Source organism: Solea solea, chromosome 20 (genome assembly GCF_958295425.1).
Source record: "Solea solea chromosome 20, fSolSol10.1, whole genome shotgun sequence".
NCBI lineage: Eukaryota > Metazoa > Chordata > Actinopteri > Pleuronectiformes > Soleidae > Solea > Solea solea.
Window position 1 is genome coordinate 6,209,284 of NC_081153.1, and position 20,591 is coordinate 6,229,874.

Consider the following 20,591-nt stretch of genomic DNA (forward strand, 5'->3'; position numbering starts at 1 on the left):
TATAGAGGTAGAACAGTATTTCTGATTTTCCGCCATTGGAACCATAGATATAGTCATTGGGCTAGTAGTTTGTAAATGGTACTAAAGTCTGTCTTTCAGTCAAGCTTTTATTTGATCCAAATAACTGGAAACTGTTGAAAAAAATGGATGCACTTTTGTTGCAGTGTTGTGCTGGAAATGATGCCAATGACTAAGCAGAAGAAAAAATAAATTGGCATGTTCACACAGGTCTTTTCACACTCATTGAATGACAATTAAACCCCGGGATTACACAGATTTTCTGGCCAGTGGGAATTGGGAGCACATGATGAAGTTTGTTTTGCGTTTGTGGACCCAAGAGCAGGCAGGCGAGCGAGGAGACGCGGCATTTAGGCAACTTACATATAAAGGCTGAGCCGATGAGTGAATTGGACGCAGGTGTGCTCCCACCGCAGGTGAGCTGATTACATGCTGGAGGTAGACGCAGGAGACGAAGGAGGAGACACAGGAGGAGACGCAGGAGGAGACGCAGGAGGAGACGCAGGAGGAGACGCAGGAGGAGGCATGACATTTTGCAGCCGTGTGTCCCAAAAGTTTCCAAATTACAATTATGTTTCTGTCAGAATTCCCATAAAACGAGGTTTATTCACATATCTGTTCCACAAGTTTGCTTCCATTAAATCAAGCTTCCGGAGAACGTAATGAAAGCTGTTGATGATTCAGAAAAACAGAGCAGAAACAAAATTTATCTTTTCTGGAAAAAACAAACCAACTGTATAGTCTCATTAATTCAGAGGGGGGGGGGGGACATTTTTCTATGAAAAAAACCATTATCATAAAGTCATATTTTGAAGTGCCATTCAGAAACCATCACAGGGCGTAATAAACACGTTTCCTGGGATGAGGCACAAAAAAAGGAACATTTCCCCCGGAGACGACAGCAGGCACTTATCTCTGCGGCTGAGGAGGAAACTGCCCGTGCTTCACTTTGAGAGGACAGCGCAGGTGAAGTATGGACAGAAGACAGACGGACACTGATTGGAGCATTTATCTAAATATAAACCTGCTTTACATTTTACTTAAGGTGTTCGTGCGGTTTCGACACTGGGAAGGTCACCATTTACTTCCTCCCTCTCATAATTAAATAAATAAATAAAAAATTGAGAGCTTGTTCATTTTGCCCCTTTAATTTCACTCTGAACGGTGTCTTTGTAAAAGGCTGCAGGGGGATTATTGTTTTTAATTGAATTTCTGTCTGTATGAAAACCGTTCTGCTCTCTGCGTCCTGACGGACATTTCAATTTAAAGGGAGGGTTGTTATATAAATTGTACGTGGCATCAATCACCGCTTTGTGGAATGTGGCGTTCGTCACTCCGACACTTTGACAGCTGCTGTGAGCAGATGCGTTTCCAGTGATTAATTACAAGTGATCACACACTCTCGTCTTGTACCTATATTGTGGCTCCAGTTTAGAAAATAAATAAATAAATAATCCTCCGAGTCACAAAAGGTGTGTTTGGGTTTGAGCAGATTTGACAGCAGTGAAGTCAGTAAACACAGAGAGAGAGAGAGAGACAGAGTGTTTAATCCTGCAAGAGTGGATTATTAGCTCTCACTCATTAATGAGTCATCCACATAAACATTCTCTGCGTTTAAACCACAGGATATTTGACACGTAAGGACGTGTTTGATCTGTATTCACTCCTGGGACAAGTGACTTTTACAATTCACTTGGGGATTTTTATCGACTGAAACAGTCATTCGTGGCAAAACAAGACGAGGGGTTATGGGTTAGGATTATAAGGCAGAGATTATAAAAGCAGAGAGATCGTACATTCTATCCATTGCTGTTCTATGCTCTTGTGCACATGCATCAGCCAAATCTAACACTGTTTGCCCGGCCGCTTCACGCCCGCCCCAAGGTTAACAAACAGTGACCAACCAAACACAGCGAGACTACCAGCAGTGCTGGGGATTTGTCATTCCCTCTCACCTTGTTTGATTCAGAGTGTAGCGGGAAGGGGAAGTCATGGCTGAACATGAAAACAAAGGAGTTGGATCCTTGATTAAAAAAAAGAACTCCACGTCCATGACAAGGAATATGGTTTGGTCACAGGTCGGATTGGCAACACGACCAAGTAATTCAATGTGTTTTTGTATGGAAAAATAGTTTGGTCGCACTCTTCAAACTTAAATTACTGTCAAAAAAAATCATGAAATGAAGACACACTTGGGAGCTCCATTGAGAAAACCAGCGTTTTTAGCTCACTGGGGACACAGGATCCGCTGGTCTGCTGCTGCTGCCCTGTGTGGTAAGTTTGTGTCACTCAGGTAAATCTGAACTACGGTTTTCAAACACTGAAATCATAAAAATAACACATTTTGGGCTCACTGATGGAAGTAGCCAGCTGTGGATCGGCAACCCCTGTGTGCTGTGATGTAAAAACGCTGATTTTCTCTTTGGACTTTAGTGGAGCTTACAAAATGACACAAACTTTAGGTTTTCAGTCAGAAAAAGGCGACTGACGATCAGCAGGGAACATTATTCTTAAGACCTTGAAGACTTAAGCAGGCATGGATTTTATGAGACAAACCTTTTCTTTCAAGTGGTTCAAATCAGTTTCTCCTCGCCTGTCTGTCTTTGTCTTGATTTCCTTCACTACAAAGCTTCACATTTCTGGCCACCAACCTAACAAGTGTCATTTTTAATGAGGAAAAAAAAACACAACCTGGTGTCTAAATATTATTACATGTCATTACATGTCATTTTTAGCATTTTATTATGATGTAATTCAGACAATCTGACAGAAAAGCTGACGTTATTTCAGTTCATATTCCTGAAAGAAAAGAAAAAGAACAGACAATAAAAAACACCTTGAACCAATGCCTTTATTTCATTTTCTGTATGTCATGCCGTTACAACAAATCCATTACAGTCAGGGCTAACAGTTTCATTCTCATCTGCAGATGAGTCTGTTTTGTGTGTGCGCGGACAAACCAATATGGTACAGTATAATTCAGTTAAACACCTTGTCACATCAACAAAGTTGACACAGATTTCTTTTTTCTTTTCTTTTCTTATTTTTTAAACCCTAACTTGCAAAATAAACCTAAGTAGACAAACACAGTGACATAAAAACCATGACGATTCCTAGAGCGTGGCGCGATCGACAAAACAGAGACCAAACGTGGAGAAATAAGACCAAAAAAAACAAAAAAAACAAATGGTGACAAAAGTATTCAGGCACTTAGAAATACTTTCAGGGTCCTTGGCTACACTGTGCTTCAGTACGTTGTACATGCAGTTTGACGACAATCCTGATTCTGTCATTGACGAGTGTGACGCTTGCCTCTACAAAGACAAAGGCAAAAAAGGGTGAAGCACATTCAAGAACAACGAATTAAAGGGATTTCAAGTATCTCACACGACATGAACGTTCCTATTTACACCGAGAACCTAGCGCCTCTACCTTGTCATTGCATATCTCCTACGCGCGCATATGACGTCGTTTCTAAACAACCACCATCTGTACACACTCTGTGACAAACAATCAAACAAACGATCCCATTATACAACATGTCACCAATCGTGCCAGAACATTCTTCTGGGATAGGGTTTTAAAGTAGGTCCTTTAAATAAATGTTTTGGTAGAAATCCAATTTGTTGAAACTTACATAAGTCAGCGCGCGTAATGCTCGCACGCGACTTTGATTGTCTTCCTCTGATTCCGTGGGTTTAATGGGCTTCAGCCACTGCGATGGGAGGTCGGGCCATTTGAGAAATGACAGCATCAATTTTCTCTTCACGCTCCGCTGCAAACATCATTATTCACACACAGTGTTATTAAAGGGAAACGATGCCCCGCATTGGCAGCTCGGCGTCGGGTATGGGGATGTGATGACTGAGATGATTGTATACTCTAGTCTGCCATCTCCATGTTTGACAAATCTGTCCTCCCCTTGAAAGGGGCCTGGCGAGAGACAAATTGAGTCGCGCGGCAGGGAAGCAAACGGTAACAATTACCAGCTCACGAGGACCGACTCTAAACACACAAAACACAACACAGGGAAGAGTCCAGTGGAAACGATACGTAGACTTGTGCTTTCTTATCTAGTGTGAAAATACGTATGAGATTCATGTGAACGACCGGCTCAAAGGACGACAAAGAACAAACGGAGACGTCACACACTAAAAGGGGAGAGAGAGACGTTTCGGCACAACACAGAGACATGGCCTGTCCTGATGAAATTAATAAGGTAGCTTACAGTAATGGATGACTCAATCCAGAAAGAGGCCGTGATGCAACATTACTGACGCCCAACTGCCGTAAAACACCAAAGACGGAGGAGAAGACGCTGTCCAGAGGTGTTAAGTCAACCACAACTACTGTATAATCCTCCAGAACACACGGCATTAAGCCCATTCCTGCTTTCTCTTTTCTGTGTGCACAGAGAGTCACTGTGCATTCCCACAGTTCAGTTCATACTAAAAATGAGGCTGGCAACAAGATTAGTGTTTTATTTATTAAATTTCGTGTTTCAAAGTATTGAAAAATGTGCTATGCTTTCCCTGGTCTGGCTCTGCTCTCTTAAGCCGTGTTTCCACCGAGTGGAACGGTTCGGTTTGGTACAGTTTGTTCGTATCGTTGTCTTCCGCTTATCTGGGTCTGGGACAGCCCTCTCTCTTTAGCCACTTCTACCAGCTGAGCTCCCAAGGCGTTCCCAGGCCATCTGAGAGACATAATCACTCCAGTGTGTCCTGGGTCGGCCCCGGTGACTCCTCCCAGAAGGACATGCCTGAAACACCTCACTAGAGAGGCGTCCAGGATGCATCCTAACCAGATGCCCGAACCACCTCAGCTGGCTCCTCTCACGGTCGTGATAATCAAGCCGCCTGGAGTTATTTTTGAGTTTATGGCTGTAGAATTGTCAAAAAATGTTGAAAAGACAACTTTCACTTTTGAGATCTGGCAGTTATTCAACTGTAGAACCGAGAAGCTGACGTCGTCACAAACGTGTGACGTGAATCTGGTGAATCTTGTCTGTGATTGGCCAACCAATGCCAGTAATATCCGAACCCAACTGTCAACAACTGTCACCCTGAAAGGATTTGAGAAGATGGATTTGAAGGGGGGGAGGACATAAAAAGACTGCGGATAAAGCATTTACAACCCCATTTTCACCATAACATGTATCGGTGAATGTCGAGCTTCTTTATTGTAGCGGACAACAGATGACTCTGGACATTAGTAAAACACACTGGCGCCACAGGGTAACGTCCTATCACGGACAAACTTTTGTCAAACACTACAACAAGCTCTCTACAAAGAGACACGGGAGTTGCATCTTACCATGCACTAGCTACTCGGAGCTACATTACCTTTACAATATTGCCATAAATGTTGTATCATGGACTTGTTGCCGCTGGATTATCACACCGTCACATCCCCAGGTCACCACAGCTTACACAAAGCAGAGGGGGTTGGATAGTCTAAAATATTTCAGAAACTTTAGAATCATTAGTTTCATAGAAATGCACAGCTGCTCAAGTCGCTGCGTTTTTTTGTCTGTATATCTAAAATTTGTAAACATTGTAATTTACATTAAATCTTAAGGGGAATGCAGGTGCATTTGGTTATTATAAGTATTTAAGTGTACGTGCATCGTGCTGTGGGCTTTGAGATTCCAAAATGAAGGCTCTAGGAAAGGGATTATAGGGTGTCACATCTTAAAAATAGATTCACCTTTTTATATATATATATATATATATATATATGTATATAATTCCAAATTTAAAAAAAAAAAAAGGATGTTATCTTTAGACCTGAGAATCAAATTTTCAAAACGTCATAATTTTCTGTAGAAAAGGTAACGGTGATATTGGACAATAATGATGTTTTTCACACCGAACGTGACGCGAAGGTCAATGCAGACAAAGATGCTGAAGTTTGGAATATTTGAAACTGGAACACTTGACCACACTGTGGTGAAGAAGGACAGGGCTTGGCAGAAAGTCTCTTTCGACCACCAGCACCAACCCAAGCCTTTATGGGGGCTCTAAATTGGCCAGTGCTTGACGAATAGCATTAATTTGCACTTTTGTATTCTAAGTGAAGCAAATAAACCAGTTTAATGACGTTGGTTTCCAAAACCTGGAACAGATAAATGAGCAATCTTCAAAATACTACAAAATAAAACCCAATAACTAGCGTGCAAAACTTTTTCTATATCTAAATATATATATATAGATTTCTTTAATAAGTTAAAATGTTTATTTTCTTCATCTCCACTATGCCTTGGGCCGGCTCTGCACGAGTATCGCTTCATGTTCGGTGTGAATGCACCATTAGGCCCCATTCAGACCGCGTACTAACGTCCGTCCTCAGTGACCCGACCACATGTGGGCAGCACCAAGAACGACTTTCCCACACCGACAAGGAGTTCAAATGTATCCTACATTTGCATTCATACACATTCAGGAATGTAGACACGTGTGCTCTAATGACTCTGACTGTGCTTTTTTAGATCGTATCTGAGGATGCACTCAGGATTGGATCGGGGGTGCGTCCGCACTTGCACTCAGACCACTCAGGACAGACGTGATTACCGAGTCAGTACAGGGTTCTTGGAACTGTGTGGCCTACCCCTTCTCGTCTCATCTCAGATCAGTCACGGAACAAACCCTGGTTAAAGGACGTACAACAACATTTCCAAAATACAAAGGTTCATCAGCAGTTTGACGCTCACATAACTAGAAGTACAAAGAGTAAACACATTAAAAGTGGGTCCTGTTACCTTAAACATTTTGGTGTTGACTATGACACAGCGTCAGACAACAGTGCTAATGTCGTCAGCCTCGTCGGGTTTCTTGGGCTTGCTAGGAAGAGACTTGAGGTACTCCAGGTGACGTCGGGCATCCTCCTGGTTCTGCCGAACATAATAGACTACATACGAAATGACCATGGCAAACCAACCGAACATGGTCACCAGCATAGCGTAGTCTGTGGTCCTTTTAGCCAGGTTACAGAGGTCAGTATCCACCGCCAAGAAAGGTCTTCCCTCCTGGTCCAGAAGCTCTGAGCTCCTGCAGAGAACCCGGGCAGCAGCCTCGTGGTTGTGGGCCATTCCACTGATGGCCTGTTGGAGGGCGCAGTCGCAATGCCAGGGGTTATCATCCACAATGATGCGGGCCTTGAGGCGAGCAAAGGCATCCTTGTGTACGCTAGTAATACGGTTATGCGAGAGGTCCAGCACCTGTAACGTCCCCTCAATGCCACTGAAGGCCGCTTCGCCTAAATTCTCCACCGCGTTGTACGAAAGATTGAGCTCCCTCAGAAGCCGGAGTCCATGGAAGGTTTGATCTGGCACGGCACCTATTTGATTGTGGTCCAGCCTCAGCAGGACAGTGTCAACCGGGAGACTGGGCGGGATCTCCTTGAGGCGCGACTGGCTGCAGGTAACGTTGAGGCCATGGAGGTGGGGGTCGCGTAGGCAGATGCAGCCCTTTGGACACATGCTGGCCGAGGGGAAGCACAGGGCCATGAGGACAAGGCTCTGGAGGAGCAGGCACATGGGGATGGAGCGCGACAGCCACAAGTCCAGCAGAGTCATGCTGACTGGCCGTCAGCAGCATCCCGCCTGGGGCCACAACACCGCCACTGGTCCCCTACACACATCGCATAGCTGCGGCTGGTCCTCACTGTCTGTCCACTGGAGATACTGGAGCGTGAACAGATATTATCATGCTGGTTTGCCTGAAACGACAATCAAGAAAGACAGGATCAACCATGTGAGTAAAATAATTTGTTTTATTCTAGACTCAGTGACATTTATTGACTATGGCATCTCGGGCATAATTGATGAATGACTCCATAATAACGTTTCAGCCTATTGTAAATCAAGTAAGAGAGAGAGCTTCTCTGTTCTATCTGGGTTACAGCATTGGTAACAATAGCCTATTATTGTAAAGCAACAATTACACAATATGCCAATATGAGTGATGGATTTCAGAGATGGTGAGATTGCTTGGGGGGTTTTCTGTCCATGCTCCTCCGGTGGGACGGACTCAGGACTGAGAACCTCTGTCCAAACCGACATGGAGATGAAATCAACTTAATAAATAAACAATTTTTGTCTGTGTCCAGCCTACGACAGATTTGAGATATGTCGCTGTAAATAACAAATGTCACACTCATTGTCATACTTAAGGGAAAACATTGACCTGCTGCTTATGGTTCTACAGAGTCAAATTGTAATAAAAACGGCTTTCCATCCAGTAGCTCATAAGATATTCCTCTCTGAACCAAAGTGATTAACTGACTGACACGTCTGTTCCTCGGAGCCTGCTCGCTGCTGCTGCTGCCGTGACTAACAAAGGAAAAGACTGGTGTCAGATAGATTTGGAGCTTCCAGATGACGTGAAAGTGCTGCTTTGCAAGTCTTCTTCTTTTTTTTTTACCAGTAGCCTCGTTTTAGAACAAGCTCCTCTTTTATGCTGACGTCTAAGAAACCAATAGAATTCCATGATACATATTCTTGAACATTTAGTATATGAACCAACAATTCTACTATCGAGTAAAAAAATTGTATATACATTTGTACATTCAATGCAGAAAAAACTAGTAGAGCTGAAACAATTACTCGATTACTCGATTATTAACCCATCGCGTCAACTATTTTGATAATTGATTGATTGGTTTGAAGCTTTTTCATGATTAAAACAAGATTTCTGATTGTTTCAGCTTCTTAAATGTGAATATTTTTATGGTTTCTTTGCTCCACATTAACAAAGAAACCATTAAAAGTGAATCGTTTTGGTTTGTGGACAAACACAAGACATTTGAGAACATCATAATTTTCCAGGTTTGACAAACACTGATCAACATTTTTCAACATTTTTTGGACCAAACGATTACCCGATTAATGGAGAAAATAATCGACAGAGCTGCTTATTACAGCTCGCTTGGAACCTCGCTGGAGCAAGGTACTAAAAAAAGAGTGGAGTCATGTAGTGGAAAAGCGGCATTAGATCAAAATGTTGTTTTGGAGCAGGCAGAGCTCTGCTGAGGGAACTTCAGAAACTGCAGACTGGAAGAGAACACAACCTCCTCAGTATCCTTCACCACTGTGCAACACTGTGTGTTGATGTTTGACATTAAAAAATCCTGTTGCTGTGCTGGAAGACAGAGGCCATTCTTGCGGGTGCAGATTTGTCTGTGTTCTAGTTTACTAAATGGACTAAATCTTCCGCTCCGCGGTCCAGTATCTGAAATCCTTCGTGTTGCATCTGGTCAAGCTGCAAATTCAATGCAGGGAGTCCAAGCGATGGATTGGTTAAACACGAGGATTTGTGCAACACTCGAGGAAGTTAACATTTTTCTAAGGTGCCGAGGTGTTTCTACAGAGCTGTTCTATAACTATGTGCTAATGAGATGTCTCTGGTCTCAGGTCAGAGGTGCTCAAACAATGACTCCTACTCGTTTATTGATTATGAGCCAGTCAATTAAGGTGAAAGGGAGTAATTAAGAAAGCAAACGGGGGAACTTCAGAACTAAACTCGCTCAATTTAATCCTGGGAAACAAGATGCCATGCAGACTGTTGAAGGACTGAAATATCAGCTGGCACTGACATGCATGACATTCTGGGAAATTCCTATTAATTATTTAACGATGAGTGCAAAGGTCATAAAAATAATATTACGTAAGTGTTAATAAAACATCAATTTTTCTGGTTTTGAGTATCAAATGGATTGTTTCAGCCAAGATTGTGCTACAGTATTTTTTTTTACCAAATATATTTATGGTCCCAATCTTCAACTTTGAAAAATGTCAAGTTTATTCCCATTAATTAGGGCTGCAACTAACGGTTATTTTCATAATGAATTAATCTGTCGATTATTGTCTCGATTAATCGAGTCTTATTTTGTCCACAATCTAATGATTTCTTTAAAAGTAGTTCTTTAAATATTCACATTTAAGAAGCTGAGAAATGAAGAAAGCTTTTTTTTTAATTTATTGAAAAAACACTCAAACCGATGAATCGATTATCAAAATAGTTGATGATTAATTTAGCAAACGGTTAATAATCGAATCATGGTTGCAGCCCTACCATAAATTCCCGTTAATTCCCATGGCAAGTTTCCAACTTTAATTATATACAAATATATACATATATACAAATACAAACTATATTTGACAGGACAATAAAGCAGGATTACAGGCGGCAGGATTACGGCATCAAATTGCCAATAAGCCCTTGGCACGACATGTTTAAAATGAACGTCGAGGCCAGATTCCTGCATATATGAGTATATTATGATTTGTGTATTCTGCCTGTCTGTCTGTCTGTCTATCAGTGGACTGGCATGGCTCTGCATTTAAAAGGAAAATAAAGCCCCGTTTCTACCTGCATCTAAATTGCCAACGATCAGTATGTTTGTGCTCTCCCTGAGATTGAAGGAGCTCGCAATCAAAAAATCATTAGCCTGCCGAGCCAAAGGCACTCACCGTCCCTCTGCTCACAACTGTTGTTGTTGTTGTTGTCGCAACCCCCCCCCCCCCCCCCCCCCACACACACACACACACACCCTCCCCCGAACCTCACAGAAAAGCTGCTTCACGACAGTTTCACATCTGCTCACCTCGCCTGAAACACCCAGGGACTACATGCTGTCTGTCAGTGAACAGGCTGAAATATCAATGCTGTTTTCCCACAGTAGAAACAACCAGAGAATCAACATATACTGTCACCGGCGAGGAGACTAATGAGCTGATTAACAGCTACGATAGTCGTGGATCACAAATACTATCGCATTTTAAGTCCTTGGTTTGTCATGTGCAGATGACAATAAAGTCACCTTCTCTCAATTTCGCGTTACTCGCCAACATTTAGCAGGGTTTTAACAAGTCTTTTTAATCAACTGATTCTAACAATTCAGTTACATCGAAAACAACTGCTTTAAAAGTCACTAAAACGAAGTCACGGCAGTTTTACGCAGCCGTGCTGTCATGACACCGCCTAGAGCTGCAACTAACGAGTATTTCCATAATCGATTAATCTGTCGGTTAATTTCATCGAGTAATTGTTTGGTCAATAAAATATCAGAAAATGCTAAAAAAAAAAAATGCTGGAAATGATGATGTTCTCAAACATCGTCCGCAAACCGAAATGATTCGGTTTTTAAGTTTTAAAGAAACTAGAAAACATTCACATTGAAGTAGCTGAAACAATCAGAAATCTTCGAACCGATGAATCGATTATCAAAACAGCTGACGATTCATTTAGTAGTCGATTCATAATCGATTAATCAAGTAATTGTTTCAGTGCTGACTCCGCCCACGTTGAGGAGGTACTATATTGTAATGGAAAACAAACACAAACTGTCTAGAGTCGAAGTGGAAAAGCAAAGGCAACCTGTCCAGGGTGTGACCCCCCGCCTTTTGCCCTGTTTGTGACCCTCACGTGGAAGTTAAAGCTGTAAAAGGTGGAAGAATCGGTTCTGGAAAATGCTGTGTGATTGATATTTATACCAGCAGTCAACCAAAGCGGGGCCATAATTAGCAGAAGAAGAAGAAGAAGATTAAAGTGCAGGGAAACAAATGTGAGGTGAGACGAAGCCATGACTCGGGTGGAGGACAGTGTGGCTGCTCGACGTCCAACAACGCTGAAACACAGCGCATGTATGTCTCACTGTCTGGGTCAGCCGGCGTAAGTGTGTTTTCACACCATATATGTTTTTATTTCCCCAGTCGATGTGCATATTTTCACACTGCACATGTCTGTAAACAACACCAGCAGTAACCATGGTAACAAGCTGCTTGTCAGGGACAGGGTAAACGTGAACCGTGCAGCATCAGCTTTTATTAACTGCGCTGGACTGTGATGGTCTTTTATCATTCTCCCCTTTTTTCCCGTTTTCTTGTATTTGTCTGTGTGAGTGTTTTTAATCATTTTTGGGGATGTTTTGATTGTACTGATCCATCATGGAGGCAGGAAAAAAACAGAATCAGTGAGGTGAAAATCAGCTCGCCTGCCAAACACTCCTCAGGTTTCCATAAATGCAATTACAGGTGCCGGCGGATTACGAGCGCTAACGACTGCAGTTTTCATACCCGCACGGAGAAAGAACACGTCTCCTCCCGTGTGTTTGCGAGATGACTGCATTCATGTGAGCAGGCAAAAGCGCAGTTTGTCTGCCTACACTTTTGCAGCAGGCGGTCTGCAGCTTTAAAACACGGGCAGTCTTCTGCTTCATACCATGCCAGGTTTCTTGAATTGTCTGCAGATTTTCTTTCTTTTTTTTCCCTCCACAATCTGCTGTGGCTCTGTTTTGATTCGTCTCGTCGTCACTATCACTTCCAGTCACAGCAGGCGGCTTCTTTTCGGGGGCACAGACTGTACACACACACACTGCAGACCACCTGTCATATACTATCACACACTCACCAAACACTAGTGACACCACAACACACGGGGAAGAAAGGTGGACACACACACTCTGGATGAGAATAAATCTCATATTTCTGATTTGTCATGGATCGAGTTTCATTTCAGCATCACGGTGGAATCCATTTAAAACCTGATTACCACAGGGCACCATCCCATAATATTAAGCGCTGCACACGGATGACAACTTAAAGATGTGTGGAAAACAATCAAAAAAAATAGACCTGCAAAATGCAGCCTTTACAAATTTGCTTATTTACAATTAATTGAGTCCATAAAATGATTCAGTTTGAATGATTTCTTTCTCTGTGGAGCAAAGAAAGCATAAAATACACCACATTTAAGAAGCTAATTTAATCGATTAATAGAGTAATCATCGCAGTCTTAACGAGATAAGATAATACATTATTGTTCCATCATTTGCACAGAAGATTGTCTCGCAGTGCGGTCGCACGAGACAGGCTTAAGCCAAATCAGACATAAAAAGACATTAAATGACACATTGTATACATTAAACATCCTCAATGTAACCTAACCATCACTTTGGTTAAGAAGTGAGACGCAGTGAGGAAGGAATGAATGTATGTTGTTTCTGATTGTGATATAAATTTGACATTAAAATATCGCAATTTGTCGATTCAACAGAACATATTTGCTCCTGTGAATTAAAAAAAAGTCCTACTGTGTCTTGGCCTCGTCTGACGCCTCCTCAAATGCACATGGACAGAAACTTTGTCTTTAAGCCACACTGTCCGACACTGTCCTTCTGTACACGTCCTGTCACTGTCCCACTGAAAGGCGAGCTGTCACTCCAGTGTCACGTCATGTGCACCGTGCACTGTGACTCCAGGGACGACCTCTCTATATTTGGCTTTTGGCTTTTGTCCCCCCCCCCCACCCCAGTTCTGACCGCATCTGTGCTGCTGAGGCTCGGTCTACGAGGACGGCGGGCGGGGTAGTCGAAGAGATTCAGCAGTTTTATCAACCCGAGGGGTCGGCAAGGTCACGTCAAGGGGACAGATTTTAAAAAAATAATAATAAATTTTCAGTTGATATGAGCTTAAAATGAAATAATTAAATTTAAAAAATAACTTCATTATGATGCATGAAGTTGTTTGGGGTGGCCATATATGGCCCGCTGGCCACATGTTTGACACCTCTGCTGTATTTTAATAAAGGACCCCCCACATCCAGACCCTTTTGCCCAGGGACCCCAAAGTCCCTTGAAATGCCTCTGTTTGATGGACAGAAAACCTGGAATATCCACTTGTTACTTCACATGATACAATAACCATATTTACCTCAGTATATCTATTCAACAGCTGCATGCATTGAATCTGTTGTCTCTATTTTTAAACAGTGGTTAAACGGTATTTTAGCTCCCTAAACAAACGCTTTGTTATCAGCATTTTCAGCCCAATAAACCAAACCTCATTTTATAATATCCTGTTATTGTTAAATGTGTCTTTAGTGATGCACAACGTTTGTGCCACTTGTGTTTTCAGCCACATATTCTTCACCAAAAAATGTGTGACTTTAATTCGGCAATTAAAAAACGCGCCTAGCCTCGTCCATTTTAATGATATTTTAACTTGTAGATATGCTTCACATCAGCATTTTCAGTCCAATAAACCAAACCTCATTTTATCATATCGTATTTTTTAAAAACGTGTCTTTGGTGATCCCAAACGTTTGCGCCAACTGTGTTTTCATTCACACGTTCTTCACCAAAAAATGTGTGACTTTAATTCGGCAATCAATAAACGCACCCAGCCTCCGCAATTTTAACGATATTTTAACTTGTAGATGTGCTTCACGCCAGCAGCTGCCGCCCAACGACGTGCACTTCAATGGGGAAACGAGAACAAGAATTCTGCAGGCGAAGCGGGAATAAAGTTGGAAAACGCATTGAAGAAACACCCGAGCGTGGATTAATTGTACGCCGAATCAACGGCAGAGTGATTATCTTTGTTAGTTGTAGACGCCAATGTTTTGACACGCTGTCATTTGGGAAATTACCCCCAAAATAATCGTTACATGTGAATTTTATAATGGCGTCTGGCAGACACGTCGCTTGTGAAAACATCACGCACCAAGCCCTACCTGAGCTTCACTACTGTCTGAATGTCAGCGGAGGAAAAAAAAATTTATATTTGAGAATAATCCCATTTAGTAAACGTAATGAATTAAATAATAACGTATTCTGCACAAAGCGTGTGGGATTATAAAGAAGTGAGACGACGGCGGCGGCAGCAGCAGCAGAAGAGATGCACAGACATCACAGACATCACAGACACAGAAGCAACAGGCGACACATGAGTGCGTGACTCACCAGCGGTCACAGTGATGAGCTGCAGTCACACTGACAGTGTTCATCTCACATGGAGGTGATGGTGAGGAGACGAGCCGTGTCCGTGGGAGCAGACTGTCTCCTACTGCTGCTGCTGCTGCTGCTGCAGGAGTATGATGATCCACTCACTGCTGCTGCTGCTGCTGCACAAGTCGCAGTGTGAACTCGCATCTTTGCCTTCTTCCAGTGTGAAACACCGCACAGTGACAGTGAATGGAGAGAGGGTGGTGGTGGTGGTGGTGGAGGGGGGGTCACCCTATGAAGTCACCGAGCAACTGAAGACAACATCACTTCCCATCAACCAACCAGCTTCCACCAGAGAAGTTGGCAAATGGAAGGAAATGTGTTCATTTTTGTTGGGAGGAGGAGAAAATGTGGCAGTGTCAGTGAATGTGATTTACCATTAGTGAAAAAAAATAAATGTAGATAGATATTGTTCTTGTTTAACAATAAAAAAAGAAATAAAAAAGACTTAAAAAGAGTATAAACAAACATTGTCATGTAGTGTATTTTATTATTCAGGAAATTGCTCGGGGTCAGGATGTTGAAGTGGAAAGAAGAACTTTATGGAAAAATAACTAAACATAAACACAAAGATACATGGAAAGTTAATCTATATGGAAGCAGAAAGATAACTAAACAGAAAGATAACTAAATGGAAAGATAACTAAACAGAAAGATAACTAAACTGAACGATAACTAAACGGAAAGATAACTAAACGGAAAGCTAACTAAACAGAAAGATAACTAAAGGGAAAGACAACTAAACGGAAAGCTAACTTAACAAAAAGACAACTAAACAGAAAGATAACTAAACAAAAATACAACTAAACAGAAAGATAACTAAAGGGAAAGACAACTAAACGGGAAGATAACTAAACGGAAAGCTAACTAAACAAAAAGACAACTTAACAGAAAGATAACTAAAGGGAAAGACAACTAAACGGAAAGCTAACTAAACAAAAAGACAACTAAACAGAAAGATAACTAAACAAATAGACAACTAAACAGAAAGATAATTAAAGGGAAAGACAACTAAACGGGAAGATAACTAAACCGAAAGCTAACTAAACAAAAAGACAACTTAACAGAAAGATAACTAAACAAAAAGACAACTAAATGGAAAGCTAACTAAACAAAAAGACAACTAAACAGAAAGATAACTGAAGGGAAAGCTAACTAAACAGACAGATAATTGGTGCCATAACAGGATAGAGTAAACACATTTATTATATTAAAGAATCATTCTTTGTTTCTCTCCAGCCTCTCCCTTGTCTCTGTGCTCTTTACATGTTTGATTTCTAGGTCTTGCTTTGTTGGTTGTGGGGTTTTTTTTCCCTTTGTGTGTTTTGTCCATTTTGGACTTTGTGTTTGACCGCCTGTCTCGCGAAAGACTCGGCGAGCCCATTCAAATTAAATATGCAACACTGCACCTGCCCCTCGGCTCATTTGTCTCTAGCTCTTTCAAACAGGCAACCTGAGCTGCAATCTGGACCACAGTGCACTGCCAACGTGCTTTTAATTTGAAGGCACACTCACCTGGTTTCCTGTTGCTGTTGTGGCTAACGGCCAAAACAAAGTAGAATCAGGATTTGGTCTACAGCTCGTGTTACATGTGTGTTTGTGCAGGTGTGTGTGGTCATATTATTATTATGTTGTTATTGTTGGGACCTAAAGTTATCCAAGATTAGCTGGATAACTTCAGGTTTAACCAGAGCCGACTCAAGCCTCTGTGGGGGCCCTAAGCTGAATTGGGTCTTCAGAGTATACTATAACTATAAATAATAAATTGCACAAATCGATGAGTTTCACTCTTGTTTTTTGTTTTTTGTTTTTTTTTGCCTTAAAAGCAGTAAGATCACAAAAGTGGCCTCATATTAATTTGCAGTTTCATGTTATTCGTAAACGTGGTCATACTGGACTTTGAATGAAACATGTAAATCAGTTTAATGACTTTGGTTTTTAACACTTAGAACAGTTCAACTACAAATTAAAACCAAATAACTCAATAACTATTTAGATATTTCAAATATATCTTAGTTTGCTTATGCCTTGGTCCGGCGGTGTTGACCAGTAAGTAGCAGGAAGACACAGATGGCAAAAATAACTCAGGCTATGGTCAAATTAGCTTCTACTTCTCACTTGATTTATAATGTCAAACATTTTTCCTAAAGGAGTTCATGGCCTTGTTCTCCATGAGGACTACTGGTCCTGACATGGTCAGTGTTTATGCCCGAAGAGGTCCTAAAGAAGTAACAAATTCAGGAACACGTTTAAACACTGCTTGTAAAGCATTCTTCGTGAGGACACTGTCATGCATTCCTGTAACCTGTAACCTAACCTTAACTATCACAACTAGATGCCTGTCCCTTCCCCTTAACTTAACCTTAACCTAAGCCTAACTCTAACTCAAGGCTTAAGTTAAACCAAGTCTTAAACCATAAACAGAATTTTTTAAGGTGTCACAGAACGTGAGGACCAGCCAAAACGTCCCCACTGTCTCAAAATGTCCTCTCCTCCTTTGTTTTATTCATTTTTTGTGGTCGTCACACACACACACACACAGACACACACACACACACACACACACACACAATGAAAACAACACCAGCCCATTATAATAAGAAGAATCGCGGCTGATAATTACTGTATTTATGTGCTTTATTGTTGTGATTATGGCTAAACTACTGGTTTCATTGTGAACACTCTGTCTCTGACCTCGGGAGGAGGAGGAGACGCGAGACAACAGACGGGTTATGACAGCGTTCGTCTGTGCTTAAACTCCCAGGGAAGTCACAAAGAAAACCAAATCTGCTCGGCTTCAACTGCATCTGTTGTGACAGTGCGTCTCTGAAGCAGGTTCATTAGCGGGAGATGAGTCATTATCCTGGAGTGTGAGGGCCATTCCAAAGCTTTCAGAGTATTTGTGTAGACACAAAGCATTAAGTCTTTGAAAGTTACAGGAAACGAGTGTGTGATTAATGACAGCCCTTGTTAAGTGGTCAGTCTTCCTGTATCCTGGAGGCTGTATATATATATATATATATATATATATATATATACATATATATATATATATTAGTGCCCTGCAGCTTGTGATGTCATTCACACAAGTGTGAGACAATACGCATGACGTGATTTAAGTAACGAAAAGTAATAAAATAACATTTTCCTTAACTGAAATAAAAACTAGAGTTTAAAAATAAAACGATAACGAACTGCGCGCTTAACTGACTACAATTGTAGCGAAAATGTGCTTCGTTTTCTGTCTTTGTAAATTTATTTCATACAGTAAGCCTTTTGGGTTCATATGAAGTGTATTTATTTTTTCATAATGTCATAATGGAGTTGTGTATTATTACCGCAGCAATTTACCAAGGTAACTCAGGGTTAAAATGGCATCTTTTTGAGTCTGTGCACCTGGCAAATACTCCATATTACAAAAAACTAAAACTAATGAAAACTAAGCATTTACAAAAAACAAAAACTCATAAAAAAATAGCAAATCCTTTCTAAAAACTAACTAAAAGGAAATTTAAAAACAAACAAAGGGCGTCTGAAAACAGACGTTGCTCAAGCAGCAGCAGCACACGAACAGGAACAAGAAACTCATAACCTCATTCATTCATTGTCAACCTCTTTATCCTCCACATGAGGTCACGGGGGCCGCTGGAGCCAATCCCAGCTGTCACAGGGCCAAAGGTGGGGTCACACCCTGGACAGACAACTATGTTTAACCTCTGCATGTTTTTGGACTGTGAGAGGAAACCGGAGAACCCAAAGAAAGCACACACACACACACACACACACACAGAAGTGGTGATTTTGGTGTGAATGCAGTCATTAACCCAGACGTGAACCTGACAAAGGAAAGGACTTTTGGTCCACAAACTCATCATATACTGTATAGACACACACACATATATATCCTCACAGGAGGCACATCATGAATCATTTATGACTCATTATAGACATACACTGGCCCTCTCGCTGCTGCCGCTGTTCGTCCATAAAAATCAAACAAAGCTTCATTGATCTGTGATGAATGGGAAAGGTCAGCTGCCCTCACGCTGATGTAGTAGTTCAGGAGATACTCACAGGTCAATATGTACAGAGTGTGATCATCGGTGGAGTGCTCCGACAGTGGAGCCGCTCATTAGAAACAGAGTGACCTTGTTTTTATGTTTGTTCATAAAAGATGAAATGACAGACACTCATAACATCTTCATAACTATCATGAGCATAGTGATAGCACACCTCCATGTCCCAGGTTCTCAGCGCAGGGCAACTGGACCAACTTGGGTTTTGTTTTAAACCTAACACAAGCAAATCGTACACCCTATCGCTGTGTTTCCATCATGGTGTCGTGGGGGTCAGTTCCTGTCTTTTAATTTATTAAAGTTCTTGGTTTCCTGTCTTCCTGTGTGTATTGTGTTGAGGAGGCTGGGCTGGTTGGCGGGGGCGGAGCTTCTGAGCCACTCACCTGCATCTCATCTCCTCGTTTACTTCTGCTATTTAGACTCTGGTTTCTGGATCCAGTGTGTCATGTCTACTCTGCGTGGTAAATGACCCTATTTCTGTGATCCGCCAAGATGCGTAACTCTAGGTTTTTATTCCTTTTTTTCTTAATGACCTATTTTTCCCCTTTGTCAGTTCCCTGGACTCAGAACTCTGCCTGCAAGCTAGTCACGCTCAGACCCCTTAGTTGTGTTTTTCCTTTGGCTTGATTTTGTTTGTTTTTTGAAAAAAATAAATTAGTTTCTCCTTTTTCTCCGAAACAATCTGGATTTCTGCTTATTTTGGATTCCGTCAGTTTATCTTTACAAATATATCATACTGTACCAAACGGAACTGTTCCATTTCCGGTGGAAACACACAACTCTAAGATGCAAAGAGAGATTAGGCAAGAGAAACAAATCAAGTAAAGTTTTCACATTGGCATGGAAGAGCAAGCTGAGACACAATAGTAATCCCACTATGTTTCATTAATTTGGTGCCAAAGAAGGAAACAGTTGGGGCTGGTTATTTTTGCACAATGCAAAAAAATATGTAATCAAATCGTTCTAGTCGGTGTGTCATACAAACACCTGAACAACCACTTTAACGCAGTTCAATGTCAATAAAAATGTGCCTTTTGGATTAGTTCCGGTTCATGTTTATGAAAACAGACTGAACTAAATCTGGATATAGTGAGGTGAATGTCTATCGGAGCAGGACTGTGGCTTCATGGAGCTGCGTCAGGACTGACAGACAGGTTCTCATGGTGAGCAGGACAGGCTGCCCTTTCCCCCTCATGCTTGGAGTACAGGCTTGTTCATCGCATGCACTGAGAATTGCAGCTGTCATCTTGCTTCTGCCCTCCCCAGTCAGACATTAATAACACCTGACAAGCTTACACACCACACTGGCTTTGCCTTAAAACACACATGCACACACACACACACACACACACACACACACACACACACACACACAAGTACTTATCAAGTTAATCAATACACATTTGAGTGTTTTTGCAATTACACTGAGCTGCATCTATTATGATCTTAAATATATAGGGTATGAATTTATCTATATATCTCAATTCTCTCTGATTGTAGTATTCATATATATAAACCTGTAACTAAACCCAATCATCTGCAGTTAACTCTGCCCCAATGCCAAAGAAGTGAGTGAGGTATAGGAGGAGGGAGTGGTTAGGGGTGTGGTCTGGCACTTTTTTCAAGTGAAAGTACATGTACATGTGTATCTAGTCATGTTATCTGTTGATCCAGGTGTAAACCCTCACAGTTATGTTCAAAGTCAGTCAGTCAGTC

At 41.6% G+C, this 20,591-nt stretch overlaps 1 protein-coding gene across 4 annotated transcripts; it reads right to left on the reverse strand.

Moving 5' to 3' along the window:
• Positions 1-5,643: 5,643 nt before the first annotated feature.
• Positions 5,644-14,983, reverse strand: lrrc3b (leucine rich repeat containing 3B). Of its 4 annotated transcripts, none has more exons than XM_058620024.1 (2): positions 14,758-14,983; positions 5,644-7,734 (listed from the first exon to the last, which is right to left on the reverse strand). In XM_058620024.1, the coding sequence occupies exon 2, from the start codon at positions 7,589-7,591 to the stop codon at positions 6,809-6,811; it is 783 nt and encodes a 260-aa protein (XP_058476007.1). In that variant the 5' UTR covers positions 7,592-7,734; positions 14,758-14,983; the 3' UTR covers positions 5,644-6,808. The 4 variants fall into 4 exon arrangements, with proteins under 4 accessions (XP_058476007.1, XP_058476010.1, XP_058476009.1 ...); XM_058620027.1 differs by lacking the exon at positions 14,758-14,983 and adding an exon at positions 14,529-14,646; XM_058620026.1 differs by lacking the exon at positions 14,758-14,983 and adding an exon at positions 13,108-13,291.
• Between the last annotated feature and the right edge of the window lie 5,608 nt (positions 14,984-20,591).